Source organism: Lepeophtheirus salmonis, chromosome 5, assembly GCF_016086655.4.
Source record: "Lepeophtheirus salmonis chromosome 5, UVic_Lsal_1.4, whole genome shotgun sequence".
NCBI lineage: Eukaryota > Metazoa > Arthropoda > Copepoda > Siphonostomatoida > Caligidae > Lepeophtheirus > Lepeophtheirus salmonis.
The window spans coordinates 26599320-26620190 of NC_052135.2; the positions used below are offsets into that span (position 1 = coordinate 26599320).

The 20871-nt window shown below is 28.5% G+C and overlaps 1 protein-coding gene across 4 annotated transcripts in view; it reads left to right on the forward strand.

The window, feature by feature from the left end:
* Positions 1-7190: 7190 nt before the first annotated feature.
* LOC121117831 (transcription factor AP-2-epsilon) overlaps positions 7191-20871 on the forward strand; it is a 129225-nt gene continuing 115544 nt past the window's right edge. The window contains exon 1 of one of the 4 annotated variants that reach the window (XM_071888501.1): positions 7191-8117. In XM_071888501.1, the coding sequence (XP_071744602.1) occupies positions 7881-8117 (237 nt within the window). In that variant the 5' untranslated portion in view covers positions 7191-7880. The remainder of the gene's footprint in view (positions 8118-20871) is intronic. The other 3 variants (XM_040712341.2, XM_040712342.2, XM_071888502.1) reach the window with 3 other exon arrangements.

The following is a 20871-nucleotide window of genomic DNA, read 5'->3' on the forward strand; positions in this document are numbered from 1 at the left end:
AGTCAGCAATCGTAATGAGCACAAATTTTGTGTCTGAGTTGATGCTTCTACATGCTTAAGAGAGGATTTCCCAATAATATAAAATTTTATTCAATGATTTTCTTCTGGAACGAATCATTCCTCCTCTTCTTTCGTATTCCAATATTTCTTCAAGTTTTGAGATCGTTAAAGCACTATTTTGTCATTCTACTAATTAATCTTGATCAGATCTTCTAATTTTGCTTTTGTCATTAATTCAATGAAGAATAAAAATGTAGTCCATTCTCATTCCATCTCGTTTTTTTCTTGACAGACTACAAATGCTAAATTAGTTTTTTACACCATGCTTACATAGTATGTATATCGAACTCAATATTTCATAAATATATTTGAGTCAATTTTAGGTTATGTATACAAATTTGTGGGATGAGTTAAAATATCCAAAAAATTTAGCTATAGTTTCGAACTTATATTTCATTTAAGAAACTTACGATGACCCCGATATGGCCTCCTTCAAATACTTTGAATTATATTATTGTGAGAATTACTTTTTGTTATTTTAAGTGCAGTTTGCTACGCTTCCTCAGGATTAATTAGAACATTTTGTTTATAGAAATGAACAATAATTAATTAATTGAAGAATACAAAAATAATTCACCTCGAATCTTAGTAAAATTCATTTTAGCTTGTTTTTGTATTGACAAGCCACATATGTATTTTTCTAAGAATCCTCATTTTTAATTATTGTACCTATTGAATTTATTACATAGCTAATGCATTATCTATGTAATAATATGTACTGATACATACATATATCAGGGATGAGTCGGTCTCTTCTTTGTACATATATATCTACATGAAGGAACTGTTCTAAGCATTGTATATACATATAATATGTAGTATTGTTAAAACTCATAGAAATTATAATTTGGATACCTATAGGTGGATACACATATACATTGGTGCATTTTTACCCACACATTCTTTTTTTTATGTGAGTTGCAAAACAAAAACAAAACAAAATCAGTAGCAAATTTTCATTATTAAAATTAATGAGATACTTTACAATATACATACACACAATCATAGGCCTATACCCCTGGTTTGGTAATTGTATCTAACTAACCATTATACTCTGGTAAATGAAATGAGGGTTCAAATTTTTATAATGAAATCTGTATTTAATGTCATTTTTATGACTACAAACCTGTTTGTATTGGAAAATATTCTGAAATATGTAAGTAAGACCGGGGACAGTTGCAGCAGTTCCTTTTTCTCGAAATAAACAGCAACACCATTTCAATGGTAATTTAGTATCATAATACAGATCATTGTCGCAAAAATATCAATCATTTTATCAACATTTTAGTTGTAAATATAATCATGGTTATCTTTTTTTTAAATAATGTAGTCTATTTTTGTAATTTATTTTGCTACAAACTATATCATTTAAATTATTAATTATTTTGCTATAAGTTATTATAATTTCATCAAAATTCAAATCTCACACAGAGAGGAGAAATTTGAGATATTGTAACAACTCAAGTCACAGCTAAGCTCCTCTCTTTTCAAACATTTTACAAATTTTAAGATTTACCACGTTGATTTTCTTTAAATACAAAAAAAAGCTTTCGATTTACAACCCAATTTATACCTGTGTCTATGAGCAATGAAGTGTTCATTATTCAAATGTTCTTAAACCATAGTTAAATTAGAGTTTATTCTTAGAATCAAGTTTAATTTCCACAAATGAAAAAAATAATGTCAGTTTATTTTCTTTTTATATTCCGAATATTCTCCAAAGTTGCAGCTTGAGATATCTGAAAATTTACAAGGAGGACTATGATTCCCCTAAGATAGTTATAAATGGATATTTAATTACTTATTTGCATTAAAAAATAGCAAAAAAACTAAGTTAACCTTTGTTAACAAGCCATAGTTTGCTCATCAGTTAAGAGGACAATAATTAATTTAAGGTAGAGCTAGGGATGCGAACATTTTAAATGAGTTTAAAGAATGATTAAATGATCTTCTTTACATTGAAATATGTTATAAAAAACACACATTTTAGGGAATTACTTTTTAATTTATTTTTCGTGTTATGTACATAATTTGGTTATATAAAGGCTACTCGGAATTAAAGTAACAAAATAATATGAGCTTCAATGTTCATTCCCTCATTAGTTAATATTCAGTCAGGACTCATAGCATCATTATTATCTACCAGTCACAAGAAACTGATTAATTATTATATCAGAGCATTATTATTGACATTATTAGAGCAAGGACACTTCAATCATTAAAGTTATGCTCCGTAGTTCAAAACACTCGTCAACAAAACTGCTCATAATTAGAAGTACTACGACTAAAAATTAGTTTTACAAACCTTTTTATGTTTTTTAGGGGTTCTAAATGTGTAAATTAGCTTAATGGTTTGGACGGAATATGAAATAGATCAATATATCAATAACTTGAAAGGAGAAAATATTTTTTAAATGAAAATAATTTTAATAAAAGCGTAAACTCTTTTATTAAAAGATAGACAAATCTTAAAGAACCAATCAGTTGAACCCAAATTTTATGTCCACACAGTTAAATAGTATTTCCAAAGAATCTTATTTTTTTTAAATAATAAAATTGTATCTACAATTATGAATTATATATAAATATAGCAGTTCAATATATAGTTCTGCAGAAATACTGGAATTGTCTAAGCACAAGGTGTGTGTCAAAATAAGATTTTATTTTCTCTTATTATGGGTTTTATGAAAAAGGTTTTGAAATGAAAAAATCCAAACTAAAGGGGATATTAATGTATATATCCCGTGTGATTGTGCGTCATGGAGTTGTATCGGTCCTTAAGCCGATTTTTTAAATCGGTCCTGTCCCACACCCTTACTTATTACCTGTCCTTGAAAAACATCCTTTATTTTAAACGAATCTTTACAATAAATCATTTGAGATAATGTTATAGTGAAGTACCTTAGTTAACTATAGAATTAGTCTAGAAAACTTTAATTTAATTTTTAGGATGAACGAGAATATTTTGCCATTATTCTTCATTTAGAGCTTATTGAAATGTTTATTACTCTTGATCCAATAGGATCGAGAATGATTTACGATGACGTTATGGTTGGATATTTATGATTACATCATTAAGCACAGATTGTTCTATGGGATGACTTTTTCGCCCGATTCAGACAGGACATAAAATTTTTAAGACCATTAAATTCCTTAAAATAAGTACAACTCTATAATTGAGAGTGTTGTGGCAGTCCTTACTTATTTGTTCCAGTCCAGTTGAGTCTCAGGACCGATCCTTTCGGTCCTTGAAGTTTTAATAAAAGTAAAAAAAAACATATTGATGGTTAAGTAAGCCAAATAAAATGTATGAGAGATTTATGAAAAACATTTTACTTATCTTGCAAAGAATAAACATATATGTATTATAATGCGATATAAAAGGAACATGTTATTTTAGTTTTACTAGGTTTTATAATTCATTCTCTTATATAGCAGATTAATTAAAAAGGGGAAAACACCCTCAGTGACGTCACAAGGCATCTATTTTACCTTGTTTCAAGACGAAAAAGTAGAATTAGACTGGATAAGACTAGACCAGGCTGAACCGTTGTTCTCGGCCCTAAATAAGGACCGACACAACACTAGTAATTGTACGTCTCATAGCAACTTATTTAATTATGACAGCAACTATTTTAATTGCGAATTACTTATTAAATATATAAATACTTTTTTTTTCCTATTAATATATTATTATCTACATATTTACTACTAATAAAACTTTGGCCCTGTGACATAGAAGACAAAACTAGTCATGCCATTGTCATAAAAAAAAGATAAAAAATTACTATTGAATTAGGACAAGAAAATGTAAAATTCTTAATTTAAAAGGCTTCCTCACAGTTTTTAATTTAAACATTTACAAAATATATTTAAATACATAATTCATAACTTTTGCCCCGATTCAATCTCTGAACATAAAAAAAACCAAAAAAACAATTTCCTTGTCTTTAAAATGATTTATAATTAAATAAATTACCATTTTGTTCAAACCCTATGACTTGATATAATTACAAATTATAAGAATTTACACGCACAGACATATAAATGGAATGTCTCTCCGTGTAAATTAATTAATTATTCAATTCATTTATCATCTGCTCTGTGTTTTTTTTTTGTTTTTTTGCTTTTCAAATTCATAATTAATCTTGGAATTAAATTTCACCTTTAGAGAAAGAAAGAAAAACTAACACTACTTATATGTTCACCCAGAAAAAATACAATATAGGGGAGACCGGGGACAGTTGCGACAGTCACTTCTTCTCGAATATAAACAAAGCTAAAACCATAAAAATCCCTAAATAAATGTTTAAAAAAAAGACAAAAAATTCACATAATAATTGTACATATATTGTAATGTAGATTAATGGATAAAAATTAACGAATTCTTATTTAACTTTTCTGTCATATTAGACGAAATTTTTTTTGAGGGGTGAAATTAGTTTTTTTTAAGTGTAATAATTTTTTAATATTAGTACAATCCTTGATTCATAATTTTGTATGTAACTTATGTATATTTTGAATAATTTGAAAATAACTCATTGAAGAGGAATTTGAGATATTGTAACACTCAAAACAAACGGAAGTTGCAACAAGTGCAACAAAATTTTCCTCTTATTATATATTTTTGTTGATTATCTTATATAAGAAATTCCCTTTTTTGGGGGAATTTACCGGCTCTATAATCCTGATCAGAGATGGGATCAATAGTATAAATATTGAAATATTTTAGCCTACTATAATGTATTGAAATTTAATCATTCACCATTATGAAAAGTCTATTATTTATTTATCAAAAAATACTATTTACTCTAGTTCATTAAAATTTCTAACTCAATTTCAATATTTTTTAACTGTTGCAATCGTCCCAGGCTACTGAGAAAGTTCCAACATTGAATGAATTGCTTTTAAATGGTATTTATAGAAAAACTATTGACTGGTATAGCCTTTAACTAGACTTTATGATATGAACCAAGTATAAACCAGAAATTTACACGTTCTTATTACATTGATTTAAGAGTTTCTGTGTGAGGGGACTAGAACTTTGTGTAATTGTATATGTAGCCATTGTTCTCAAACACCTACAGCTTTTTGATTTTTTTTAAATCGGACTAGAAATATCATCGCAGCGAGATTCAATGCTTTCTTCGTGCAGATCACACTCCAACAGAGGTGGCCAGGCTAGAAGGAATATATCGTAAGACTATCTACAATTTTAAGAAGAGGATAGACCACGACGAGATCATAGAGAGGAAAAAAGGCTCTGGAAAAAAACCAACTTCAACATTTCCAAGAAATTTTCAACAACATTAAAATTACAGCGACAGGCAGAGTAATCCTCTTCTCACACGAGAAGATATTTGACGTAGATCCTGTCTAAAATCGCCGTAATGACCGTTATTTCATCTTCGGAGAAATCTATGAGAACTTTCAAACGGTGACCACCACCAAATATCAAGCATTAGCCATGGTGCAAGGCATTTTTTCCTCCAACGGCATTGTGGCGCCACTGATCTGGTTCCCGAAAGATTACAGGCTCACAGAAGCCATATGCATCGACATTTTCAAGGCCAACCTTCTCCCCTGGGTCCATGCAAATTTCCCCAACGACAATGTTGTTTTTAGCATTATGAGGCCTCTGTTCACACTGCGAAAATTACTCAGACATTCTTAGCTAATAACATTTCTTTCTGGGACAGGAGAATGTGGCTACCATACAATCCAGATTTCAATTCCCTCTAAAAAAAAAAAAATTCTGGCTGCACATCGACAAGGGGGCCTGTTGCAATTGTCCCACGATGGTGAAGCTATGAAGGCCTTCGTCGACGAAGAGTGGGCTGCCATTGACACAAACTGCATTCACAATACTTGCAATTCTTTTCATAAGAGGCTTGTCGTCATCTGTGAGGTCAATAGGGGCCGAATATAATAAATAAATTTAATATTGCCTATGTATATAAAAAGATTAATAAAGATTTTTGTTAGATGTATAATTAAAGAATGGCCGGCTATTTTCTTTTTTCTTTTCAAGTGTGTAAGTTTTAAGTTTTCAACCGGGTTGTATGTTGTGTATAAATTAGGCAAGTATAAATTAAACCAGCTTGGAGTTATTGATCCAGTTTCAAAAAGTGTTGCAACTGTTTCCGGTCTTCCCTAAATACATATGTTATTAAATAAATCTCCAAATGATAATTGTTATTTTTACCTTCTTTGTATAGAATATATACATGTACATTGTACACCTTTGAGATCATTGTACTGAAAAAATTAAATGACATCTAAAAGGGATTTCAAATTTCAATTTTACAAAGAAATATCACTTTAAAAAAACAGAAACCCATCCGCTTGGATAAAGTTCATACTTTTTTTATAATATAAAAATGATGATTGATACATAGTTTTTGACCTCGTTATGAAATATTTATATTAATAACCTAAAGGGTCTTATGAATGATTATCTAACTCACTTATTGCGACATAGAGTAATAAATTGGATTATTACAAATACCCACGATAAAAAATGTGGTTTCATGAATTTGAAAAAAAAGTACACAACAGTATGTAGGTTGTAGCTAAAAAATTATTTAATTTTTTTTATGCCAGAATATTTGTAAAAATTATTCGGGAAACAGTGTTTCTATGTTACATATTATATAGATTTGTAGTTTGTTAAAAAGGTTATATTAAAAGCTATCAAGAATCATATAATAAAGTGTAAAAATCGTTTCTTGATGGGGTTGAGATATAATAATTATGTATATATTTATAAGAACATCCGTAAGACATTTCAAATAAACCAATGGATGAATAATAATAATTTAAAAAAATTGTTGACTAATGTCTTGAATAATATTTTGGAGGCATGCATTGATAATAATTATTTCTTCCCAAGAATTAGTATTTAATTTATGACTATATATTTCACCGGGTGTTAATCGGGGGGACTAGCACAACAGGATTAAGATCCGGTTGGAGCTATATACTGAATCAAATTATGTGTACATATACTACCAGTCACCATCAGGACCATTAATCTTATCAGGTATAAATGGAATGTGTTGAAGTTGTCGACGTTTCCATGGAATATACACTCATATTGCTTATTTTGTGAATGTCAACATTCTTTATACATTCAAACATGTTTGTATGTGGATGACTGAGATTTGAGCCGTTCTTACTCAGGCATATAACCCTTCATCACTTTAATTTCTCGTTATTTACTAATGTTTTTTAAAGATATTGACGTAAGAAGAATAAATTTTTGTTATGTGATGTTGTTGATTTTTGTGTGTGTGTTTATATTTAAAAGTGAAGAAAACAATAAAAAATAAAGTCCAAATCATAAACATTTATTTTTCTGAAGAAATCAATTATTATTCAGGAGTAAACAACATTCAAGAGACGGGTTCGATATCAAAGCCTTGGAATGGAATACTTTGATACATTTCTTAGTTTTTTCTTAAATAAAAGGAAAGAAGAAGAAAAAGAAGTAAAAGAAGAACGAGTCCAACCATTTAATACTTAAGTCAACCCCATGACTTTTCTTCTCTTTTTTCTCTTCTCTTTTCTTCCCTTCTTCTTTTTTTGGGTAACCATGTATTATGTGTGTATTGCAAGAAAGAAGAAGAAGAGAGAAAAATAGGTATTATTCTACCTGTCGGCGGTAGTGTCTTCTAAGCATACTTACCCCGCGGGGCACAGCAAAAGGAGCGCCCACAGGTCTTTTCAATACATATTTTTGTAAAGAAAAAGGCAACTCAAGAAACACATCGAGGATATTTCCAACTCGTTTTTTTATCCAAATAAGTGCCGTAATCAAAATGTCGGATGAAGAAGAAGTTGTCAAGAGACCCCTATTGAATGAGACATCCGTTTTGAGTCTTCTCCAAGCTCGTGTTGCGGCTGCAGCTCGTCCAGCAGCGAAGAAAAGTACTGTGGTCCTTCCTCATCACCATTCTAAGTCACAGTTTCTTCCTATGGAGGTAGTGACGTCAATGGCAGCTGCTTTTGTTCAAGCAAAACAACAACAATTGGCTATCCAGGACTCGGAAGCACAAGTAAGACCCTTTCACTTCCTTCGATTCAAATGAAAACTTTGTGACTTTACTTTATTATTATTATGACTTCCCTAAATGACCTTGGGCGATGAAACACCGACTCAGGTATTTCATACACATACATACACATAGCAGGTACGGGATATCCTAGTTAGCCTCCAGGTCTTTTTTTTCTTCCACTTCTGCTCTGCTTCATGCCTCCATTTTTTACTACTCTTTTCCCAAAAAAATTAATTATATTTAAAATATTATTGAATCCTATTTCCGTTTGCGCTGTTTGTTATTATTATTATCATATTTTTTTTTTTGTTATCTTTATTTTCGGTCGATATGAAAAATTGAATGTCAAAAAAACAGAAGTACAGATACAAAATAAAAAATATCGCCAATATATTATAGATGAAGTGCACTTTGAAAATTAATTAACTCATTAATTTAGTTGTTGTACTTTTGAAGCCGCACCCACGTGATTTGTATCTGCCAGTTGTATTCCTTTTTTTTTGTTTCACATTATTTTGAAATGATTGTAATTAGTGATGCAGTTTCTATATATATATATATAAAGTACAGGAATCCTTTTAAATGCGTTCACACCAAAAATAACCATTGCCTCACTTTTTCTTTTGTTGTTGTAAATTTATTTATTTAGCAATGGGATTTTGTACTTTTTAAAATAGGATTGTCAATAAAAAAGAGTTCCACCTGTGTCGAATATATTCATTTTTGTAAAGAAAGAGAGACAGGGGAAAAAACAAGTTTATATTATCCCTCAATAAACATAAAAAACCATTTTTATGGTTTTTCCCTATACATATATACCTATTTTTATTATAGTTCTTTACATTCTTAACATAATGAAGATATTCTTGTATAACTATTATATAAAGAGAGACGTAATAGTATTAGTTAAGATCTACAAAGAATATTTTGTAAGGTATGTAGTCTCATTATGTTAAAAGACAAATGTTGAATAAATCATTTACACAATTTTTGTTTGGAAAAACGAAATATATCATTGAAAATTCAAACTACTTTTGATGAAATAAAAAAACAACCTCAGATTGCGAGTAAATTGATTTGCGAGTTTTTCAAATTAGCTTTGGTTATAGAAATGTGTACTAAATGGAAATATAAGGGGGGGGCTTTAGGCGCCAAAAAATTTACGCACTCACTTTGTACATTACACCTTATTACACATTTAGCTTCTGCAGTGCCATATAAACAGGCTTTGATCCATTCATCCTTTTTTCGTTCATCTGTTTTTTTCTTAAAAATTCCGTTTAGGAGCTTCTTTATTAATTTATTTCCCTTCATTTGTTATTTTTTTAAAGCAAAATAACGGCAACAAATTCCATTTTTGGTACAAATTTAGTTGGCTATGAAAAAAAAGTGTACTCTATTTATATGTATATGTTCTGTTCCTTCGTCTTAAAATGCATTTTTAATTCCAACATTGATCATTCAAATTACCAACTATTAAATGATACAATCATATTAATTTTTTCCTTCTAAAATTACATCTTAAGTCTTTAATATAACTGTGGGAATTATAACTTTATGATGTACCACAGAATACTTTTGTTTGAGTAATTTAAATTAAAATAGTCAAGAAATTCACCATTAGTTCATTGATCGTCCATAAATATTCAATTATTCCATTTTCATCATCTAAAGGAATATAAATCCTTGATTAAAAGTTATGTGACTCATTTTTGAGTAGCAACTTGTATATTTTATTTTCTTATACAAGTTGCAACTTGCACAAAATTACAACTTCGACATAACTAACACATGAACTGAAACATTCTGGGCTTCACATATAGAGGGCACTATTTGGGAAAAAATAACCTCATTTGTAGTTAGTAGCAAGCTTTAACAGATAGTTGTCAACATTTTATCACAATATGTTCTTTAGTTTGTGAATTATTGTATTAGGTGTGACACTACTTTTGTTAATTCCGAAACAATGAATCAAAAACAATTTCGTATTTTAATTTTAAAAATACCTATCAAGCTGAGTAATGGTTTGAAAAGTATTATAGGGACTTTGCTCCATTAAGCGAATAAAAAATAATAATAACTTAAAAAAAGCAAATTTTGAACGAAAAAAAAGGTGTTTTCTGTTAAGCCCGGGACTTTTCAGCCAATGGTTTCTGTATATAAGACAGTAGTTCAAAAATTTTCCAACGGGAAGATTACATCAATTGTAAATAAAAGCTAATCACATCTATCTAGGATCTGTTGACAGTTACTCATCAAATTTTGAGCCATTTTGGACGTTGTGTTGTGATGTAGCAGTCGTATGAGTCAGTTGATGTCTGTATGTTTATTTTTGTAAAATGGACAAAATCGAGTATCAAGCTTTTATTAAATATTTTTTTGAAGTGTATCTTTTAAATATAATTCAAACAATAACAGGTATATATAGTCTTGTTGTGTTAAAATTTGACTAGTCTTAATCAATCCAATTCGGAGTAATTGAGCCAAAAGCAAAAAAGTGTCTCGTCAACAATTATTTTGCAGAGAAAAACACCAAGTGCTATTTGGAGCGGTCATATAGATGAGAGCCTCGGTGGTAGAGCTGTGTAGAGTTACAAAGATACTATGTTGATAAATAAAAATTTAGAAAGAATATATTTTATCTTTGTTAAGTTGGAATTTTTCAGAACACCCTCATATCCAAATGTATTTTCATATTTGAACAAATCAGTTTGATAATCTTTTACCCTTTTTATAAAAATGTAGGTCCTGATTCCCATATAAAAAATTAAATCATATACGTAATTAACGAAATAATTTACAAAGAAGTTAATTAGTAATAGTTTTTATCAATAGAGTAATCATTTAAAGTAATCAGTATTGCATGCTTTTTCTTTTGAGAAAAATATAATCTTAAACAACAAAATTTGGACCAAAATCGATCATTCGTTCGTTATTCCCCACTTAGTTTATTTCTGGTCCTTGGGTTAAATATGTACTTTTGAGAGTTAAAAAAAAGAAACAAATGAAATAATAGCTAAATGATTTTTAGATTCAAAGAATTTTTCCGTTAGCCATTCAATTTCTTCCTGTTAAGGTGCATCAAAGCATGAACAGTTTTCCTTTTCTGCTCAATCTCCATGTCTTCATATAAATAATTATATAGCAAAATAATTTTGTATGAAACGTTTACGAGCACTTCTACCACACGGAGACTGTTCGGCTATACTGTTCATTTATACCTAAATGGTATAAATAACAATTTATTCATACTATATGAGCGATATTGTTATGGCTTTCTCCTTATCACTTTATAATATATTTGAATCCTATTTTTCCACAAAACTTTAAGATTACATTTTCTAAATTAGTCTTTTTTATTATTAAATCATGTTGTGAAAAATATGTCTTAAAATATATTTTTTGTCATAAATTATTATATCTAATGAAATAAAATACAAATTTAAAATATCAATAAATGTCAGGAACATATATGTAAGTATATATCTACATATATTTATTTTTTTATAAAACTACGCAAATTATGTATTTTTATGTCAACTTGACTTGCCCTCTGCTTTAAATGTACATTATAATAGATCAATCCACCGATGGAGACCCACATAACTTCCAATTCAAATAATAAATATGTTTGTTGTTTTCGGTATTAGATAGAGACATGTTCTAAAGCCTTCATTTAAGGGCGTTTATTTTATACACTTTATCGTGCATCCCAGGTATTCTTGACCTCTTGTAGAGATCAAAGACTGTGGTTAACCATTTTTTTCCCCTTTATGGGGAAACAAGACAGCTCGAGCCATGTCTGGAATATATAACTATAACCTTAATTTGGACATATCCTTATCTCATTGAACTGTTGTGTTGAAATAATTATTGGTACCATCTTGTACATTGTTTGAGGAGTCAGACTCTTATCATACTTGTTTGAAATTGATTAGGGTTTTATATTATGTTATACGATGATTTTTATTCCCCATGATCGCTACACAGTCGATAAACTTAGAATTTCAGATTTTTATAGAAAATTCACATCTTCAATCAGTCGAGGACCGAACGGATTTTAAAGCATGGTCCTCTCCTTTTAGAACCTACGACATGATTGGTGTTAATAGTAACTTTTGATAGTCTAAAAAATAAAAGAAGTCAAATCCGGGAATTTCATTTTCAATTTGATTAAAAGTATCCATATATTTTCAAATTCAAAGTAACTAGCACATCCATATGCATTGACAAATTAGAACCCCCGCATATTGAACTATGTTGTTCTTGTATGTTTTTTTTAAATTATTGAATGATCCAGAGCTTTAAACACCTTAAATAATATTAATTGTTTGGCTGCTATCCACTTAGAGATAATATAAATTGATTTTTTCATATATATGTATGTATATACCAGGGATTAGCACATACATAGGTAGGTAGCATGTCTGTAGACAACTTCACCGTTCAAACTCTATTTTTCACAATCTATTATTATATGGATTATTCTTTTTTGGGTAAAATGCACATATTAAAAAAAAAATTTTTTTTATTACCTTGAGTGTATTTGGCGAATAGAACAGAATTAAGCTGCAAAAAAATGAACCTATAAGGATTTAACCAATGTATGTGTTGTGTATATACTTTTTATTCTTTTTTATTTCTAAACCATTTTCAATACAAATATATTTTCACTTTTTTAACTATCTATATGTAGGGAAAACTCTTTGCCTATCAATCTATTGATCCATAGGTATTTAAATTCTTTCTCTATGTATGAAAGGACAAATATATTTCATACATATTTTCTAAGTGCAGTTTTGTATATACATAATGTATACTTTGATTTCTTATTGCTTCACTATTAAAATAGGAGATACTTTTTGAAATTTATAAGGGATTACATTTTTTTAAATCAATACAAATTCATGATTACATATAGGAAGAAAAAAAAACCCTCATAATTAATTAATAGACAATAATTTATTGGTATGAGCAAAAGTAAAAATCTTTCAAATGATAATTTTATGCTATAAAAATTGATTCCCTTGCCATTTATTTATCATAGTATAATTATTCACAGCTGGGTGGTTTGCAAAACAAATACAAATGTGATCATCGGATTTTAAGGATGTTTTCCCCCCTTTCCTTCACGGTAAATATAACGAAAATTATATTCAGTCATTAGTAGAAATGCAAACCAACGCATTTTTAAGCGTGCGAGGATACAATTGTATAATTGCCATTTAAAAATTATTATATCCCAGTAATTTCTAAATAATTGATTAGTGAAACGTATTGGGGGAGTGTGACGACGTTCATATAGTACCCCGAAAAAAGTCTATAAAAAAAGTCCCTATGGGATCTTCAATTTAAAAATAAATACTCATTTTTTTTTACTCAGCATAATTTTAAAATATTTTTTGACGCTTCTAGGAGACTGATTTTATATTTTTGATATAAAAAAAGAAGAAAATTTGGATTTCATGTTTTTTTAGGTTTTTTTTTTTTTTTTAAAAGAATTCAGAATTTTCAGATTCCTTGTTTTATTGACATTGCCCCTACCACTGGTTCAAGAGACATGGGGCAAATTTCAAAAGGTTAGAAACTAATTGTGCTGTGTTGGTCCTCATTTATTTGGTTCAGTCGTGTCTTAAGCTTTTCAGTCTTTGGTACTGGTACTTAATCGTCAGTGTATGATATTTTTCCGAGGTATGGCGTTGGATTATTAGGCCTAATAAGATATATGAGATATGTATTAAGAACATTGGGCATATTTGGCAAAAATGGTCCTGTTTTCATTGTAATACATTAAAATACGAACAGATTATAAGTTTACATAGTTTTATCTTTTATTCTATTATATAAAGGAATAATTAAGAGAGGAAAACTACCTAGAATGACGTCACGAAGGATCTTTTTTGCATTTTTTGGGAAGCAACAAGTGCGATTGGACTATAACACGGTCCTTTGTCCTAAATAAGGACCGACACAACACGAGTAATTGTACGCCTCATAAAAACCACTGTGAATAAGTAAATTCTTGATCCTTGACAAGCAATAGCAAAACTCACTACACATGGAGCATTGATTATAGTAATTATTAATTTCCAAAAATACGTATCTAATTAAAAAAAAGTAGGCAATGAGATCATCAAATACATAAGTTTTGCATTTTCCACATTTTGAGAATATTTAGATTTTTTTATATTTTCAGTGGAAAAAAAGTGTCATTCTATCAGATAAAAAGTAAAGAATATATTTTTTCTTTGCGCATAAGTAGACAACAACAATAAATAAAAGGATGATTAAAAAAACTAAAAAAAACTGGAAGGCTGTTTGCATTTACAAAATATCATTATGATATTTTTGTATGTATGTTTATACTTTTTTATAATTTTTTATTAGGGTTATGATATTTGATTCATTAACCCAAAGTAATGTCGCTTTAGCTCAAAGTAATTTATTAATCAATTTTTTTTTTTTTTTGCCGAAAACTATCAATTTAAACACTCTCTTATGAACTCATTTGCCAATCAATTAAGATTGTTCACAATAAAGTTAATTTGTGTTTTTTTTTCTTCAAATTTGAATGCATTGTTAAATATTGTCTATCAGGATCAATCATATACAATTACTAATTCAAATAAGATTATTTATTTGCTCTATACAAGGCTATAAAATCCATTGTTAAATCAAAACTTAAAACATATATCAATATATAGATTACGAATAAGTAAATGTTAGTCAAATTTAATTATTTAAATTTAAAGTTCGAGAACATATTTAAAAAAAGAAATTGATAGAATACAAGTATTGAATTTTTAACAACTCCAAAATAACTTTTTTAACTCAGTAGAATGTGCACTAGGGTAGAGCTTATTTTTTAAATGTTTGAAATATGAGGTTGTCCATGGCCTCAAATGACCCCAAATGTCAATTTTTTTTTTATAAAAATGAATCCTATTAAATTTGTTTTTTTAAAACTTTCTTATATTCTAAGAATTTCTTACTTATCTTATAAAATATAGATATCTTCCTTCAAATAAAGGTTATAAAAAGCTAATCAAGGTCAGGGTCATCCAAATTGGCAATTTTTTGATTCTTTAAATAAATATTATGCGTATTTGCAAATTTGGGTATTTATCAATTGAATTTTTTACCTATAATACGCTAAACAACAGACAAATAGGGGGATGGCTAAAATTCATATAAGAACACTTATCGTTCTTTTGGAAACGTAGATACAGAGTTACTATAAAATTTTACATAATATTGTTGATAGAAATTTTGTCTATCTAAATTTCTGAAATTCAACATAACGCTGTAATGTGAGCTTGTTAGATGATATCAAAACATAATTTTTTTTTCCTAAATAGTCTAAAATTTAAAAACTTTAGAGCCTTTGAGCTTCCCCTAAATATTTTTTTAAAAATATTCAAAGTTAGCCAATGATATTTATAGACTAATTGTTTTTTTTTTTAAATATAAATATCTCATATGATGAACATTTAAACAATATGTAAGCTCCACCCTAATGTGCACAAGCAAGTAACATTTTGGAATTTCACAAAATTAATTAAATATGTCGATAAGAATAATAATTGAGGGATGTTATATGAAAAGCCACAACTTGTGAAAAATATATAAACGCTGCGCTATTTTATCTCCTCAGGGCGTTCCTCTACTTTGTTTTAATGCTTTAGGGAAGATGAATTTAGCTGCTGTAACAATAGATTTAGTAGGAATGTCCTTGATTTGAATAAGTTTGGACTATTCAACGTCAACCCTACTTTTTTTTTTTTTCATCAGCTGATGTAATTGAACTGATTATATGGTCGGACAGAAAATAATATACCAAAAGGAACAAAAAAGTAAATTATTTATTGGTATCATCAACTCGTTAATACTGTGATTGTTTTCTCTTTTCCAACTTTACTCTTTCTCCGTATCATCTCTATTACACCCATGTTTTTTAATAGCTAAAATTTAGAACAAAATATTTCCCAACTTTTGCCTTTTTATGTTACTTTCTTTACAGTTGCAATACTTTGTTCTTCGCTTAATAACTCCAAACTGGATTTACTTTTAGAGGAACATATTTTGCTATTGCTTGAATCTACAATTTAAAAGTTATACTCGTCAACAGTATTTCACCAATTTTTATATGAATACACTCGTCAAATGTAGCAACTGTATCCAAAACCGATAGTTAGAGGAAAAAAACTAAATAGTATTTTTTTATGAATAAACAACTATACTTTTCATTTTTTATAATATTTCAAACAAAAACTATTAATTATTTTTCAAAATAATCTGCATTACATTATACAATACTGGTGTATATTTTATGTTAGCACTTTTTATGTTATAGAAAAAAGATTTGTTGTAAACATGCTGTGTTGCAACAATCTTTGGTTTTCCCTATTGATTTTTTTAATTATGTTGTTCTCCAATGGATCTACTTATTTGCCAAAAAAAAAAAATAATAATAATAATAATACCCATAATAGCATATGACAAGTGGAACAATGGATATACTTATGATTATTTAAGACAGATTTGGGATTCACTGAGGATAATTTTTTTTAAAGGAGTTGAATAGATTAAGAAATTTCTTTAAACCCATGTTTAAATACTTAAACAGATATAATCCTATTATGCATTATTCTTATAATAATATGGTAGTTGCATGTGGTTGATCTTAATATGTACCATGGTATTGAGTGGTTTTCTAAAAATGATATATTTAAAAAATAGAAACATATTTTTTTTTGACAAAGTGGAAACTAATTTTTTTAGTATCTAAATCCACGAAAGTAGAACATTTAAGGTACTATTAACATTTCTTTAAATATGCATTTATATATGGTAGAATACAACTAATAATGATGCATTACTTAGATAAATATGTCATTCATAATAACAAAGTTTGTTATTTAAAATTACCTGAATGGATTAACAAAAAAAAAAAATACATATATTTGTCCTTAGATATAAATGTCAAAAATATCATTTATAAATACAATATAAGCAAAACTCTTATGAAACAGGATTTTTTTTAACACTATACATACATTATCTTAAAAAAATATATGATTAGTTAGTTCTGAAAATGTCAAACTATAAATACAAAGGGCTGAACAATTTCCCGGAAAATTGTCTTTTAGCGAGATCCCGGGATGATTCAATACATAATTTGTAAATACTATGAAATTATAATAATAAATTTTTATATTTAAGAAGAAAATATTAATTTTAAACTAGACTCACCTGTACATTTGAGAGGATCCAAAAATAATTCATTTAACCTTCATTAGAAGGTAAAATTATAATTAAATTGTCTTTTGTAGGTACTTGATTGGGTAGATTTAATGTATGATTTTATTGATGATGTAATCTACTCCAACATGATTCAACTAAGGGTTTAGTATACATAAATATTAGCGTTGGGTTTTGATCTGAATATTCTAAGATGATCTAAAACTGTTATGATTTGAAGTGGAACGAATTAATTTGTTTCTATAATGAGGTTCGATCTAGATTGTTCCAAAGAAGAAATCCCCTTCACAAAAAAATTGGTTACATATAAAATTTGTTCTAAAGATAATTTATTGATTATGCGATTAAGGGAGAAAATCGGTTCATAGATTGAAACCAAAAAAATTGGTCTACGATTAGAAAAAATTTAAATTTCTGTCTTAGTCTGGGCCCAAATATCGGTCGAAATTGGTTTATAAAAATCACTTAAGACCGTCCTAGAAATATCTGTCATAGACCGAGTCTGAATATTAATAAATATGTTGTAGGACTATTATGTGTCTTTATTAAAATTGCTTGAAAACAATACATCTACGTATTTTATTTTGAGCTAGAGTTTGTCATTGGAGAAAGGGTAGAGCAAATAAAATACCTATTTATACGTATATATATAAATAAAAGTGAAACTTGAGGTGATCATTTTCTACAAATAATAGAATTGAACGATAAGACGACGAGTTGTTATCATTAACGTTTACTCAAAAGTGAATAAAGTATACATATAATATATATATGAACGATGGTCGTCAAAAATGATAAAGAGAAATCAGCATCCTCGACTTGTACATACATACATATATGTATTCATCTTAGTTATAGGTGAATTAACATTTTAAACATACTTTTGATATTATATGTATGTATACATACTACTAGTACAATAAAAAAAAATAAATACTTCAAGCTACTTGGAATGATCATAAATTCAAATAATTATTTTTAATTTTCTAAAAAAATATTCCTGGGAATTTTTTCTTTATTTATTTCATTATTTTTCTTCCTTTCACAAAAAATTAATAAGAATGAATTGTCGAGAACTTACTTGTCTACCTACCTAGGAACTATACATAGGCAGAAAGGGGACTTTTCCTAATTGCTACTTATTATGTATTAAATATACCTTCTGATTGTGAAATTTAGGATGGTGCTACTGATTTTCAGATGTGGTTATGATAAATTTATTTCACAATTATTAGTATGTGGTTAAATATATATGTATATAGCTCTTTTATCCATTTGTAGAAGACCAAGTGAGAAGACAAATTTGCAAACCAATTTTATCTCAGGGGACATTGAAAAGTACTCTTAGATATAATTATTAGTGTTAAGACTCGGTCCAATACCGAATTCCTGTCCTGCCTTAAGTGATTTTTTCTTAATTGAATGAGACTGATATTTCGATCTTCACATCAATCTTAGACTTTAGACGAAATTTTAATCGTTTTCTAATCATAAACCAATTTATTTGGTCTCAATAAATGAGAGTTTATGAGTAACTAGAGGGAAGTACTCGACATTGTCTGGAGTAATTCGGCGTAGGTTAAATGACTAATTTCTCTATAGTAATATAAAAGATAACTCCCCATGTTAAATTCAGTGTTACCCTCCGTTTTTATTATCACAATCAAACTTAATTACTCAATACAATGAAACAAACATATTTCAATTCATATGATATGTTCTCTCCTAAATAATGAAAGTGGATCTACACAAGTTTTATTCATCTTCATATAAGTCATCAAATTATTGAGCCGTATGAGATCATGAGTGAGGCCTGTTGAAGGAAGTGGAGCTGTAAACCAAATATATAAAAGTGTACGAAGCGATTTAGTTTCTGCTACTGCCCAGTCACAAATACAGTCACCTTAGCTCATTCTTGAACTATATTTTTTATGAGCAGATCGATACTTATAGCATAAAGAAGCTTAGACATCAACCCTTGCTTTTTGTAAGGCAGCAGGTCAGATGAACTGTCGAAACCTTTATACTTTTCCTCACTTATGTAGAAAATTACCAGCATTACCAGGTGTGGACAAAGTTTTGCAGAAAGGAAGGATATCTTCTTGTTCTCTTCTGGTTCATCGTTCAGAGATAGATAATTAAGGTCCTAGATATCACAACAAAATAATGGCATAGGTTAAAGAATAGTTTAAATTAGCACTCAAATATTGACCAATGCTACTAATGATCAAAGCGTGCCCTGTAAATGCAAATTTGTCACTTAGTAATACCTATTTGAAACAAAACAAATGAAAACTTACGTACGTCGCAGTAAAGTTTGACATACACATATACATACTAATAACTGTGTTGCTAAATTTAATTTTATATTATATTACAAGGATAATTATCAAGAAAAAAAGGAAGCAAGGTTTTCCTTTTTTATTTTCTATACGGAAATTTAATCATGTCTATTATATTTAAAAAAGGACTAGGTGCGATCACTTATTTCTCTCTACAATCAAGTGAATTAGAATCACAATAAAATTATAGACAGATATGTAAATACATTATCAAAGTCTAAAAAATAGATGGATTTTGTTAAAGTCTTTCCTCACTGCATTTGGGTATACAGAAAATATGTTTTTTTAGATTATTACTCAACACTTAATGCATTAAGTTAAGATTTTCTAACCCTTCGTTAGTGAGTTGTGATTTTCTGAGCCCAAAATTTGATAAATTTGCTTTAAATCTGTTTAAAATAGACTTTAATGCTGGAAACAGTAGCAATATGCTCTTGAAACATTTTTCTGAGTAAATGTTACTGTTTGTTGTTGCAAAAAAAGGAATAATTTGCAAAGTTTTAGCAATTATAATTTGTTCACCTGTAACTCATTCTATTGCTTTTTCCATTTCCTTTTTTTTAACTCAAATACAAATGTAATATCAATTATTATTCCATGAATTACACTCAATCTTATTAAAGTTAATGAGGTCATTTTCGGTCCCAAATGTTATTATTATTTAAATATAAATATAATGGATGCTCAGTTTTAAGTCTTTAATACAGTAATACATATACTGTATTAAATTTCCTTCTTTATTTTTTAATATCTTAAGACGGGGAATATATTTCCAATATCACACTCTTTATTGGTCTTTAATTCCAACTTAGATACATAGATAAATATCTATGAAGATTTTTTTTTGACTGAGGTGACAAATAACAGAGCTGCAAAAAATTAATCATAAGGCAAGTCCAAGTCAAATCTTTGCTCACAAGTCCAAGTCCTTACATATTTTCATCATGTCCAGTTCCAGTCTTTAAATATTTTTATTGAGTCTCAAATATATTTTAATTTCAAGTCCATAACTAGAATACAAGATTTTCTTAAGTTGATGATAAAATAGTTTTCGAGTCACGAATCTTAGCTATCGAATCCAAATGAAGCTGCAAGACTTTCATTGTGAGTTTTTTATGGTGTTTTTTTTCTCAAGAAATCATCAAGAAAAA